The 14,153-nt window shown below is 40.5% G+C and overlaps 1 protein-coding gene across 9 annotated transcripts in view; it reads right to left on the reverse strand.

Annotated features, from left to right (window-relative positions):
- Positions 1-280: 280 nt before the first annotated feature.
- The window catches only part of CDK19 (cyclin dependent kinase 19), a 136,619-nt gene continuing 122,746 nt past the window's right edge, over positions 281-14,153 (reverse strand). For 8 of the 9 annotated variants that reach the window (XM_084827293.1, XM_084827292.1, XM_084827291.1 and 5 more), the window contains 2 exons: positions 9,972-10,226; positions 281-5,738 (listed from right to left, as the gene is read on the reverse strand). In XM_084827293.1, the coding sequence (XP_084683419.1) occupies positions 5,607-5,738; positions 9,972-10,226 (387 nt within the window). In that variant the 3' untranslated portion in view covers positions 281-5,606. The remainder of the gene's footprint in view (positions 5,739-9,971; positions 10,227-14,153) is intronic. The other variant, XR_014786647.1, reaches the window with a different exon arrangement.

A 14,153-nucleotide genomic window follows, 5' to 3' on the forward strand; every position in this document is an offset into this window, starting at 1 on the left:
CCTCTTATTCTAGCAGAGTTGTTGCCATTAAGGATATTACTGTGCTACTGTGATTTGTTTCTGTTGGTGTAGCCTTGTGGTCTGCTGATTCAAGGGGGTTTATCCTGCGCGGTGGGCAAACGTCACTTAAAAACAAAATGAACACACAAACAAAACCATTTTCTGAGGCATGTAAAGCGATTAGAAGGGTCTTAAACAAAAACCACAGGCTTCAGTTCTGTGGAATTCATCCTATTATCACTGCAGATCTATTCTCACAGAGTTTCCATCACACAGTTGCTTGACTTCAACTTTTTATTATTATTACAAACGTATATCATTTTTATTAAAAAAATTCACACTGAAACAATTCAATTTAATTACAACAACAAAAATAAAGAATAGATGCAATGAATGAAAGCATAATTTTTAACAGTCTTCCAAAAGCAACATAAGGACATATTAAGAAGAAGTAAATGCTTTATGAGGGCAAAGCTTGTCAAGTTCAGCTTATTGCAACTGCCCAACACAGTAGGTGGACAATTTTAGCCAGCTATTCAGCATAGCTGCTTCTCCCCTAGAGGCCAGGAGAAGAGGCAAGCTCGGTAGCAGCAAGAACTGAACTTGCATTAAGACAACTCTGCCCACCCTACATTTGTACTACTTAAGCTAGTTTGAGATTGAGAAGGGTATTTAGTGGGCGGTTGCTAGATTTCAGCAATTAAGATCAATGCTTGGTGACAATGCGTACGGAAGAATGACACTGACCCCCAAAGATTACAGTTAGGGGCAGGAAGAGGCCTGGGTGTGTATGTCTTAATGGGCTGGAGGTGCACTTTAAAAGGTGTCACAGACCCACATACATAGTTGACTTAAATGTCATTATCTCAGTTTAAGTATCCTATGAAATCCCAACAAGTGAGAACACAAATCTAGATTTTCAACTTTCTTTTTTAAAAAAATTGCAAACCTCAGCAGCCACCACAGTACATTGCTACGTGTGGACCATCATTGTGAGCTGAAGTTGGTGAGCATAAGAGATGACAGAGAACTATATAATAAAAAGACTACAAGAATCGAAGATGAATGTGTGAAATGATACATAAAAGGTAGCTGGGGGCAGGCACATGTCCACAAATAGTTAACATGAGGAAACCCAAACTAAAACAATTTGAGAAGTATATTACATTACAGATATAAAACCTTATTTAAACTGCTGTTAAGAAGGGACATCTTCAGTCCACATTGTGTAATACTTTTTAGTGTCTACACAAGACAGATTTTTTTAAAAAATTAAATAGTATTAATTTACTACTAAATATTTAGGAGATAACAGTGCATTAAGGACTTTCCCCCCATAAAGCAATACACATCATTCTGGTGTGGCAAAACATATAGATTACACATGGCTTTATGTACAATATGTTTATTTTTTCTTAAAACAGTTATCTTTGCTTAATGTTGCTCAAGTACCATCACTGAAGATTATGAAGGGGAACTAAGCTTATTATGTTTATATAAAATATTATACATATCAAATACTTCAAGCTTCCTCCTCCCCAACCTCAGGATGTCCTTCCCACCCCACTCCCACCCTGCAAGATACAGTGTCACAGATTCAGTGCAGGACTTGCAGCTTCACAAGATTCTTCCTTCATTATGCAGTTTATATTATAATTAATTTCATCACTGCTTTGCTATTCCAATTTCCTTGCTCTTTTTCTTTGAAAACCAGACAAGAAATATTGTAGAATGAGGTTGAGCAGCTACTGTCTCCCAAAGTAGCAAAAACCACATTTCATTACTCAATGTCCATTTCTCAGAGCCAATGTGATAGAAAAGAGAAATGATAGGTGATGTCAAAGCTGCATGTAACTAGTAAGAATTAGTTAACTGAGCTGCACAGTTATGACAAAGTCTGTGTCCTGTGTTTCCATGATACACAATATATGATTTACCTTACATTTTGATTCATGAAATTTCCTCTGAAACAAAGCTAGCTCACCTTGGCTCACATTAGGCCTGCAATACATGAGACACTCATCTTATTATACACAAATAATTCATCATAATAGGCCAAGTATGCCCAAAAGCCAAGTTACAAATAGAGAATGAGTGCAGTAAACATTTCAAAAGTGTAAACTGATACTTTCATCTATTCCCCTGTCAATGCTTATTTGGAAGGCCATGAAGTATTTAGCACAGCTACATTTGTCTGCACAGACACTGCAGGGAAATGGGGTATAGCAAGCAATTAATGTCCAGCAAATATGCAAATATCAACTTGTCAGTACAGACAACAATCATGGCCATCATTCTAGGGGACTGGAAGCTCATGGAGATAAAGCACATTCAACAAAGGGTGTTACACTGCATGCACGGAGGAACCTACACTTGGACAGAGTTTGCCACAAGTGCTAGATCGAAACCGATAGTAGGATGGAGGATGGAGCAACAGACCGAGAATAGAAAAATGAGCAGTTCATAAGCAAGTCAAAATAAAGTTAAATACTGTTCTAAGCTGTGGACTAAATATGAGCTCTGATGTAAAAAGACTACAAATGAAACGGGAAACATGGATGTGGGAGAACATTTTCACTCAACGTACAAATGATAAATGAAGTATCACAAGGAGTAAAGCTGGAGGGGATATCAATATTTTTTTTTGTCTTAAACGGAATACCTTTTGTTTTCTCCACCTGTTCTATGATGAATTAATGTTTGGCTCTCTCCAGAAAGCCACTTGGTATCAACAGCATATGGAACAATGCCTGTAAGTAACGGTACAGTAATGGAAGTCTACACTTTAGGACGCAGTCCTAACTGGATGCCTGTCATCGCCAAATTCAGAGGCTGATGGGCATCCTATACAGAATGGGAGGAGCACAGAGGTGATCTTTGCCTCTGCGTTTCCCCTGTTCTGCATTTTTACTAGATGGGCATTTTTGCCTGTCTAGCTAGGGCTCTGCGGAGGGGGAGGGAAGGAGGCAGCTCGTATCCTCACTTCCCCAGTCCTCTCCCCGCTCACCAAACTGCCCCCTTTCCCTCCTCTCTGAGGTTGCTTTTGCGAGCTCAGAGAGGCAGCCATGCACAGTTCTCTCCATGAGGGAGGTGAAAGGGGTGGGAAGCTCATGTCTGGGTCCAAGGCAAGAGTGCTGTCTCTGACCTCAGATCCAGGAATCCAAAGTATCCTATGCCCCCCCCAGATGCTGCCTAGGGGCCATAGTCTAAGTTGCTCTTTTAAAGTTGACTTGGAACAAACACAATCCTGGGATAGGCTACTTTAATTACTCTTAAGATTAGGTAAGTTTGCCCTCCAAGTGACTACCACTTGGTTAGTTTCTATCATAGTCTTACTGCAAAATGCTTGGTGACTTTTGTCTGAGAGACTGGTACCAATTCAGAACAGAACAATGAGGCATGAGCTCATTCTATACAGTGTAAATGCCCATAAATGTAAATATAAATAACAAGCTCCTTCCTGTACCTCTTTCTTATAGTAATTGTTCTTAAAATACTGGGTGCTGCTTATATAGTCTAAAGTATATGACTTTTCAATTTTAGTGCAATAAGGTTAGGGCTGTGTGTGCTTAAAAAATTCTGCACTATGGTAACCTAATTTCCACACAAAGAAAAGCTGAATTCTGTAAGCTGTATAAACAATGCAAACTAGCATATATGATACATAATGTATTCTGCTTTTGCTAGTCATGGGGAAGGGAAGCAACTTACTGGGCACTTAAGCTTTGCCCCCTCAAAATCTTATTCAGCTCCATTTCTCCTACATTCTAAGGGTAAAATCATGACTAACTTAAGTTGCATTCATTTTAATGGGTCTGCTCTAAGTAGGACTTCTGTTGGATTTTACCCTAACATTTTGCTAAGGACTGCTCACAAACTTTAAGCCGATCTTCATACTCGGAAAGGCGGGAAATCTGCTTTGGAAAAAAGAGAGAAAAGTTCAGATTCACAAGATGATGAATTGCAGGATATATCAGCCATGAATAAAGCATACCAGCCGTATTTCTGGGGCTGTTAAAAAAGGGGAGCTGCCTCAAAGTATATATTGCCTCTGATCACAGATAATGATTCTTTAGTACATATGCTCTGCTCATGAGTTCTGACATTTCCTCTGCTAGGTGCCTAGTCAGTACACCAACATTCCTTTAGCACAATCACTACGTATGTGACCTTAGGGAAACACAATTTAGTACAGCATAGCTTACCTAGTGTAACAAATTTGGATTAATCACAGCAGTGGTAGGACAACATATTATGCATTTTACGTAAGAGATGGCTGAACATCTTCAAGACATTGTTCAACAACTTCTTTTTCGATATTTGATCTGGTTCAACTGGATTATGAAGGAAAATAATAATAATAATAATAATAATAACAACAACAACAACAACGGCTTGTCAAGGTTCATGCAAGTAGTCAGCGGCTCACGCTACAACCAAACTGTTAGTCTTGTGTCACAGCACTTTTTGATTTTTTTTGCTGCAAGTTTCAGAACCAAAATTTAACAAAGGAAGGCTGCATCAGAAACATAGTAGATGTAAAAAGTGTACTACATATATACTAAAGAGCACAACGTCCTGTCCCTCCCTTGACCCCTAAAAGTAGTAGCACAGTCTCCTTGTTTGCTTTTACTGCTGTTGATGCTGAACTCCTAGAGCACAGTTCCAAAACATAGATTACCACTAGCAAAGACACCATTGCATGTACAGATAACCACTAGAGAAGACACCATAGCGTTCTCTTGTTCTACTGGAGACACAAAAGTATTTCCCTTCCACTTCGCTGTCATGCCTTAATTTAAAGCAAAGCTTAAGTCAATCCATTTGGAAGATAATGACAAATGATCTATGTAAGTCTCATCTGAATGATGAAACAAACATTCATAATCTTCTGTTTGGTGTTCAGTCCAAACACATAACATGTAATAGCTGCTGCAGATAACTGGGTTGTATATTTTTCTTTTCTTCTTCTTTTTTTTGTGTTAAAGACCTCATCTGAAAACTAGACTAATAAAAAGAGAATAATAAAATACTCTGGAACAGTAAAATCTGCTGTTCTTGACATCCATGAGCAAAACAGTAATATCCTGTGAAAATAACATAGTGCTTTTAAAAGGTGCATTATACCTGTATAGCTAAACGGGTTTGCCTAGTAAAAAAATTAACTATATACAAGCTTGAAAAGTCTGGGAATGCAAGATTTCAAAACTTTAAAATCCGGGTAAAGGGATTTGGAAAAGGTAAGATTTATGGCAGTTACTACAACACAAGAAAGGTGCACTAGGAATCCTTCAAAAATTCCATAGGTTAAAGAAGTTTAAGTGCTGGGTTCAGATCAGTCGGTTTCATTCGAGTAACCACAATGGAACGCATGCGAAAGCAAGCTGAGGGGAAACTTCACAAGAATCTCCTTTATGGCAAAAAAGGGTAAGAATTGTCTCTTGTCTGAAAACAATTAGTAAATAAACATTTTCCTTTTATAATCGTTATGTTAAAATCTGCATCACAGTTTGCATTTTTGGTTCTTCTCATGGTTATGAACTTCATATTGCTGGAGTCCGTTGTCTGTTAGTTCATTCCTTTCTAACACCGTCTATGAGGTTTCTTCAGTACCGGTGAGACTGGTGGGACTGATGGTACTGAGAGCTCTGCTGAGATGATGTAGAATAGCCCATTGTACTCTGGGACTGAGAAGATCCCTGAATGTTGCTTTGGTAACTCAGGCGTGAACTGGAGTGCTACAAGAAAAACAAAACAGGAAAGTAAATGTTTTGGGAGAGAGGAATTGATCCAAAGGTTTTTGAAAATGATAATGCTGTGGAGTCCCTGTTCTTACTCTCTGACAGATTTTCTTTGAGTCAAGAAATGAGACAGCAGTGTCCAATGTCCCCCTAACATCACTACTTTTTCCTTTGCTTAAAAAACTTAGGGCTATTGCTATTAGAGAAAACATGGGGCTGGATCCAGAGAAGTGCGGTCAGCTTTCTCTGCTTATGAAACAGGGCTTTCTGCCTCCCTATATCCGCTCTTCATATGCCTCTGGAAAGCCTTGCCTGGGGTTTGGGGACTCAGCAGCAGGATACAGCATGGGGAAATCAGGGGACCATTTTGCGCAAGCAGAAGTTCCTGCATTCTATCCATTGAGATTAGGGGTTAGAATTACGGGGTAACAAGAAGAGGCTATTGGTCTATACTGTGTAGTGTTAGACAATATACTAACACTACACAGGAGTTATTGTTGAATTTTAAAGGCTATAGGAAATTGAATGTTATAAGATAAACCCAAGAAAAGGATTGATGTGAAACCAATTATGATGTTCTAGGTAAGGCTATTAAGAGACACTTGCTATCTATAGTTTTTCCTGGGTTTCATGGTTTGAAAGGCTAGAGGGATCCAAAGTGTCAATAACAGCCAAATAAATAATGTTTTACAGCAATACAATTGCTACAGAAAGAAGAAAATCAAAAAAGTAAACCAATAAATTTATATGGGTATATAGGAAAGCACATATAAAGCTATCATCTATGTATCAGTCAGTAAGAGGGGTAGCTTGGGAGGTTTACTATGATATGGCTGCAGCTTACAGTTGGTTTATCTGGTGTAAAATTCTTGATTTACAATAGGCTTGTGTCACCATGCCATTAAAAGTAATTTTGTGGTTCCAATTGATAACTAAATATTTTGTTTTTGTGGTTCCAATTGATAAATAAGTTTTTAACCCCCAAAAATGTATGTATCACAGATTCCTAGAAAAAATACATTTTCAAATTAAGTGCTAATATATAACTATTAATATCTTTATTTCAAATGATGACACTTCAGATCTAAGTCCCCGGAGAGATATCTAATTTTTAGAAATACATATTGGGCCTATTCACACACACCTGAGGGGAGGGTGGTTAGGGTAACTACAGGGGGCCGGGGTAGTGAAACCATGACACACGGGCCCGCTAGACAATTGCGGAACCATGAAGTGCTGTTGGGTTCCGCTAACCACCCCCCTCTGCAGTTACCTGCTATCTTCCCAGTGTGTTTATCATGTATCCTGTTGTCCTCTGTGGCGTGAACGGGCTCCCGGAGGCTGCTCCAGCGTCCCAAATGGCCGTGCAATCATAGAGAAAGTCCACAGTGGCTAGAGCATAACCCACAGTGGTGGATGCGCTAGCTGGCGGACTCTATGATCACGGCCTGGAAGACCTCCGGAACCCGTTTAAACCACCGGGGAACCTGCTAGATGACACTGTAAGCCACCCTGGGGCCCCTTAACCCCTTTGCAGGGGGGTGGTTAGGGGGTGTCTTACTAACCACAGGGAATGTGGTTTTCTCCGCCCATGTAACACATTAAGTCACCATGGCTAGCAAAACAAGCCTAACCACCATAGCTTTGCGTTACATGTGAACAGGGCCACAATAAGCATGATTAAATTTTCAGAAATTGTGAGAGGGTTATGTCTTATCAAGCAGTGATTGATAAAATGCAAGCATTCTTATCAATACTTCCATTTAAACACTAACTTATTTGTTTAACTCTGAAATATGGTTCTGTTGAGTTCAAATTGGGAAAAGCTTATATTATTTGATAGTATTTAAGGTGCAAAACATTCACTATGAAAAGAAATAATGGAACAATCATCTTTGGCATCCCATTTTACTGAAGAAAATGGGATTGATATTTGTCTCTATAGCATATGCATAATAATGCAGATGTTTGTGTTTGAATTGTAAAATGTTATCCAGGTAAGTTAATGGAATGTTGCTATGTGTGTGAAAGGTGGGAGGGGCTTGAGAGTGAGAGTATTCTAAGGTGTTTTAAAAGGACAGAACTGACAGTTTAAGGGCTGGATAGAGTTTAGGGATCCAGTGAATGTACATCTAGTGAGTGAGATTTGGGGAAGAAGGGCTTAGAAGGGGTAGGTTGGTTAGGACTAAGAATAGGATGATTAAATAGAAATATATGTAATCCTTCTTGTATTTAAAATATTTTTGGTGGTTTTATTATATATATAATCCCATGTGTCAGTTTAATTTATTAACGCTACCCCAAAAGTCTATTTTCCTGTTACTACTCCAGTTTTGGTAGTTATAGGTTAACTGGTAAAGGAAACCAGTTAACCAGCTGGGTGTCTCCTTGACACAAAGTAAAAGGACTGAAGCTTTGGGATTCAGTGAGGACAATGGGCCAAAGCTGAGGCAGACATCCTGTTTGTTTGTTTTTCCAGGTGGAAACTGGAGGGAGAATAACCCAGAGCAGGAATGTCACAGTCTCCATGTATTACAAAATGTCTATAAACTGGACTATGCAAATAGTTTGAGATGTAATAAAAGACTCTAAGATTTTAAGCATAATAGACATACTGTAAAAGATCCATACTATTCAGGCACTGTTGAATGTAAGTAGAGTTTCAGGATCTAGCAGCCTGATGCCAGGACATGCTGTATTGACAGCTCAGCCATAACATTTCAAGAACATCAAAAGCTATTGCATTCATTTAATGAAAAGACTATTAACTGCTATGGCTAATATAAGCTACCAGTTTATATAATGAAGCTATCATATGATCGTTGTTGCAGTGATTATGGCCAAATAAAAGTCATGTGGATCAGCTGTTTGCTAGAGTTGATTCACATTACCCCTATGTGAATATGCACGGAACTGGGTTATATGAGTGTGTTGTACCACATACTTAAGTTGCTGATCACCCTCCGCCTGGGATGGGTTGACTGAATTCTTGCACTTAGCTTGGCAGTTTGGATATGCTACCACTTTTATACCCTGCCAGGCGTACACTGACATTTTCCAAACAATGCTTTTATCAGCATGAGATGAATGGGGAAAGCTTCACCTCCTTAATTTGTGTGTCAGGCTGTTAGGGACTATGACAAACTGGTTTGTCTGTACCTCCAACCTGCAAGGTAGGACAGGCTGCCTACATTTTGTCTATATTCCTCAGAGGTAGCACTATCACCACTCATATATATTTTTAATGTCCCTTATCCTGCCTATGTGAGGCTTTTATATATGGAGAAGGACAGGCCCCCTTTCAAAGATTTCTTCAATCTCCTTAACCACCAGATTAGCATGTCTGCCAAGCAGTCCAGGGCATGGGTGAGACCAACTTTCAGACCAGGCCTGAGAATCAAATCAACTCAGTTTCCAATTTGACATATTTATTAAAGAACCAAGCAGAAATAGTCAGTTGCTTTTAAAAGAAAATGAAACCTCAAACTAACTGACTAAGCTTTACTATCGAGATCCTAAGAGTAGGGGCATTTCTACACCAGCCTAAAATCCTGCATTTAAAATGGGGCTTTCTGCTTCCATTTTAAATGCAGGATCACCACTGACTCCCTTTACATGTGCTTCCTTTCCCTCACCCCTTCTCCCTGTATCTGAGTCTTCCATTATCTTTCACTGATCTCACTCTTCTTTCCGCTTTAAGTCTTTTCACTAGGGAAGGCGGAGAATTCTTCTAAAAAATCTGGCCCCCCGTAGTCCATGGTGGAACGGAGCACTTACCTCCTCCTCTCCACGGAATCCTCTTCAGCTGGATCTTCTGGCTCCGGGTTGCCGGCAATACAGCCACCATGCCGTATCGCTGGCTGAAGGGACTGACTGCAGATGCAGATGTCATTTGCAGGATGTCATTTGCGGCCGTAAAGGCCTTAGTTTAAGGTAAATGCAGAAAACAAATGCAAATATTTTTATCACGTAAAAGCAGGGAAGCAGGGGCAGCTTTGCTTTTCATCGACAGCTTTGCTGCAAATGAAAAGCTCACCACATGTTCAGGAGTGACAAAAAAATCAGCCCTTTCATTAAAAAAAAAGGAGGTAAAATTGATACGTAAATTGATGTGCTGGGAAAGAACGCTTTATAATAAAGATCATCTCACTGTAGCAATTTTTAACTCACTTCCTCTTGATCCTTGAAAAGAAACAAAAGTTATAGGAGTAAAATGAACAAAACCTGTACCTGATAATCTGAAGGCATGACAGGCCCGCCTGAATTAGTGCCTGAAGGCCCAATGCGTGGTTTCTTAGTTGGAGGCACCTGGCTGAGGCTGGAGTCCTGGCTGTGCTGGAGACCTGCCCCAGCACCGCCACCGCCCGTGCCACCCCCCCCTGCAGTTCCGTTTGTCTGGGCACTGTTTTGCTGCTGCTGCTGCGGTGCTGCTTGCTGCTGCTGAGGTGCTGTTTGTTGCTGATGCTGGTTCTGCTGCTGTGGATTCTAGGAAATAGAAGGGGGAGAAAAACTAGAGTTTGGAGGGCCATTTGGTCCATTCTTTTCTTCTGCTTTACTCCCCCGAATAATCCAAATTTACACTAGGATATTGGTGGAGAATACTGTTTATAGAGAGCCAGTGTGGTGGTTACAGAGTTAGGACTTGGGACTAGGGAGACCCAGATTCAAATTTGCACTCAGCCATGAAGCTCACTGGGTTGTTACAAAGATAAAAGGGTGGGGGGTGACACTGTATACTACCCTGAGTCCTTGGAGGAAATGCAAGATATACACGTGAGCAATAAATAAATAAATCCTTTGTAAACACTTGTTCAAACTAAAATGTATTATAGAAAATGTCAGATTACGATAGAAGTCATTTAAGGAAATTGTGAAAAATGAAAAGTGGTAGTTTTGACAGAGTGGTAGTGAATATAACATTATATTTCAATAATATATAAATATATAACTAAAGATCAAAGCCACTTTCTAAACATTAGTACATGTAACTTCAGTAGAAAACCAACTGATGCCATGTTTTTTTCTTTGCAGTTGGAAAACAGAAGCAAAATACAAACGAGGAGATTTTCAAGGGATGACTCTCATGACTGGAATACAGCAATTGAAGGATATAACTTGTTCAAAAAGAACGGGAGGAACAGAAAGGGAGGTAGGGTTGCACTAGATGTGAAAAATACAAATCTCTGCACAGAAATACAGGAGGATGAGCTTGGTAGCCCCATCGAGAGCATCTGGATCAAAATAAATGGAGCAAAGAATAAAAGGAACCTGGTGGTCAGAGTCTACTACCGGCCACCCAATCAAGGAGAAGACGAGGATGAAACTTTTGAAAAGCAAATAGCCAATGTTTCAAGGAAGCATGATGTAGTAGTAATGGGGGACTTCAATTTCCCCGATATCTGTTGGGAGACAAAATTCTGCAAAACATGGCCCTTCCAGGAAATTCCTGACTTGCATGGCAGATAACTTCTTCCTACAGGAAGTAGAGGAAGGAACTAGAGGATCGGCTATCCTTGACTTGATCCTAACCAACAGAGATGACTTAGTGGATAAAGTAGCAGTTACAGGGAAAGCGACCATGTTATACTTGAGTTCTTGGTTCTAAGGGAAGCAAAAGCCGAGTGTAGCGAAACGCGTACCCTGGATTTTAGGAAAGCCGATTTTAATAAACTCAGAACAATGATAAGTGAGGTCCCATGGCCAGCAACTCTAATGAGAAAAGGAGTCCAAGATGGGGGGGGAGTTTTAAAAAAGGACATTCTCAAGGCACAATTACAAACAATTCCAACAAGAAAAAAAAGGTGGAAGACAACAGAAGAAGCCACTGTGGCTTCACAAAAAGCTTAGAGGTGACCTGAAAACAAAAAAGCACACATATAGGAAGTAGAAGGAAGGCCAAGTAACAAAGGAAGAGTACAGGCTGGTAGCACAGAATTGCAGGGATGGTGTCAGGAAGGCTAAAGTTGAGAACGAGCTGAGGTTAGCGAGGGATGCTAAAAGCAACAAAAAGACTTTCTTCAGATACCTGCATAGTAAAAGACAGAGGAAAGAAATGGTGGTTCAACTATTAAATAAGGATGGCAAAATGACAACAGATGACAAAGAAAAGGCAGAAGTGATCAATTCCTACTTTAGCTCAGTCTTCTCCCGAAAGAGGGTCTATGACCACCCAGCAAAGGAGAAGTACAGCCTGAAGGCGCAAGATTGCAGCTTGAGATTGATAGGAATATGGTCAAGGAACACCTAATTACTTTGAATGAGTTCAAATCTCCAGGGCCAGATGAACTGCATCCTAGAGTAATAAAGGAACTGGCAGAAGAGCTCTCAGAACCACTGTCTATTAACTTTGAGAAATCATGGAGGACGGGTGAAGTGCGAGATGACTGGAGGAGGGCTAATGTTGTCCCTATCTTCAAAAAGGGTAACAAGGAGGAACCTGGGAACTACAGACCAGTCAGTCTGACACCAATCCCTGGGAAAATTCTGCAGCAGATGATAAAGCAATCCATCCGTAAGCACCTTGAAAACAATGCAGTGATTACTCAAAGCCAACATGGATTTGTCAAGAACAAATCCTCCCAGACTAATCTGATCTCATGTTTTGATCAGGTAACCTCTCTTGTGGTCTGTGGGAATGCTGTGGACATAATATAGCTCGACTCCAGCAAAGCTTTCAACAAAGAGCCCCATGATATCCTGATGAGCAAACTAGCTCAAAGTGAGCTAAATGAAGTAACTATCAGGTGGATCCACAGTTGGCTACAGAATTGGACTCAAAGAGTGCTTATCAATGGGATCTTCTCAAACTGGGAAGAGGTAACGAGCAGGGTACGGCAGGGCTCAGTCCTGGGCCCAATGCTCTTCAACATTTTTATTAATGACTTGGAGGAGGTGGTGCAGGGAATGGTGATCAAATCTGCAGATGACACAAAATTGGGCGAGATAGCTGATACCTTGGAAGACAGAAACAAAATTCAAAGTTATCTTGATAGACTGGAGCGCGGGGCAGAAAACAACAGAATGACATTTAATAGGGATAAATGCCAAGTTCTGCACCTAGGAAAAAGAAACCAAATGCACAGTTACAAGATGGGCGATACTTGGCTCAACAACACTACAAGCAAGAAGGATCTTGGAATTGCTGTAGATCACAAGCTGAATGTGAGCCAACAATGTGATGTGGCTGCAAAAAAGGCAAATGCTATTTTGGGCTGCATTAATAGAAGCATAGCTTCCAAATCCCGGGAAGTACTAGTTTCCCTCTACTCAGCACTGGTTAGACCTCATCTGGAGTACTGTGTCCAGTTCTGGGCACTGCACTTTAAGAAGGATGCAGACAAGCTGGAGAGGGTTCAGAGGAGGACAACAAAGATGATCAAGGGACTGGGAACAAAGCCCTATGACTGAAAGAACTGGGCATGTTTATCCTTGAGAAGAGAAGACTGAGGGGAGATATGATAGCACTCTTCAAGTACTTGAAAGGTTGTCACAGAGAGGAAGGCCAGGATCTCTTCTTGATCATCCCAGAGTGCAGGACACGGAATAATGGGCTCAAGTTACAGGAAGCCAGATTCCGGTGGAACATCAGGAGAAACTTCCTGACTGTTAGAGCAACACGACAATGGAACCAATTACCTAGGGAGGTAGTGGGCTCTCGCACACTGGAGGCGTTCAAGATGAGGCTGGATGGCCATCTGTCAGGGATGCTCCGACTTGGATTCCTGCATTGAGCAGGGGGTTGGACGTGACGGTCTTAAAGGCCCCTTCCAACCCTACTACTCTGTGATTCTATGAAATCCCAGCTGGAATTATAAGCAACTTAGTCCTGATTATAGAACCACAATTGCACAATACAATTTTGGAATAGGTAGGAATAAATTTAAAGCGTCCATTGAAGGTTCCACAAAAAAAGTACTTGTAAGGGCAAGAATGTTGATAACGAGATTCTACAATTTAGATTGCTTTGACATATCAGCCTTGGTTAGATCAAGAGCATTTCAGGATAGGCTAATACAATGTTATTTGCACACTACCTTTAAAGGAACTTGACATCTTACAGAAGAGGTGGGTTTTTTTCAGAGAGTCAAACTGAACCTAAACTCATAAGCCAGAGAGGTTTTCTTTCAATGAACCAGAACCATATTGAAATTTCTCTCCAGGGTTGCAGACGGGAATTTCTCTGTCCTACCCAGAAATGCCAGAGATTGAACCTGAAACCATTTACATACAAAGCATGCACTATGCCCCTGGGACTGTGGGCTAACCTGGAAATTCTAAAAAAATTGTGTTTCAAAATGATGGGTGACTCTGAGGTTTTGATCAGAAATGCCTGACTAGCTCAGATTTTGATCTTAAGCTCAGAGTTCAAAGTAAACTCTTAAGCTCAAAAGAATTCTAGGCAAGAGACACTTG

The sequence above is a fragment of the Heloderma suspectum genome, chromosome 1 (assembly GCF_057233095.1).
Source record: "Heloderma suspectum isolate Gila_16-S chromosome 1, 16-S_ref, whole genome shotgun sequence".
Classification (NCBI taxonomy): domain Eukaryota; kingdom Metazoa; phylum Chordata; class Lepidosauria; order Squamata; family Helodermatidae; genus Heloderma; species Heloderma suspectum.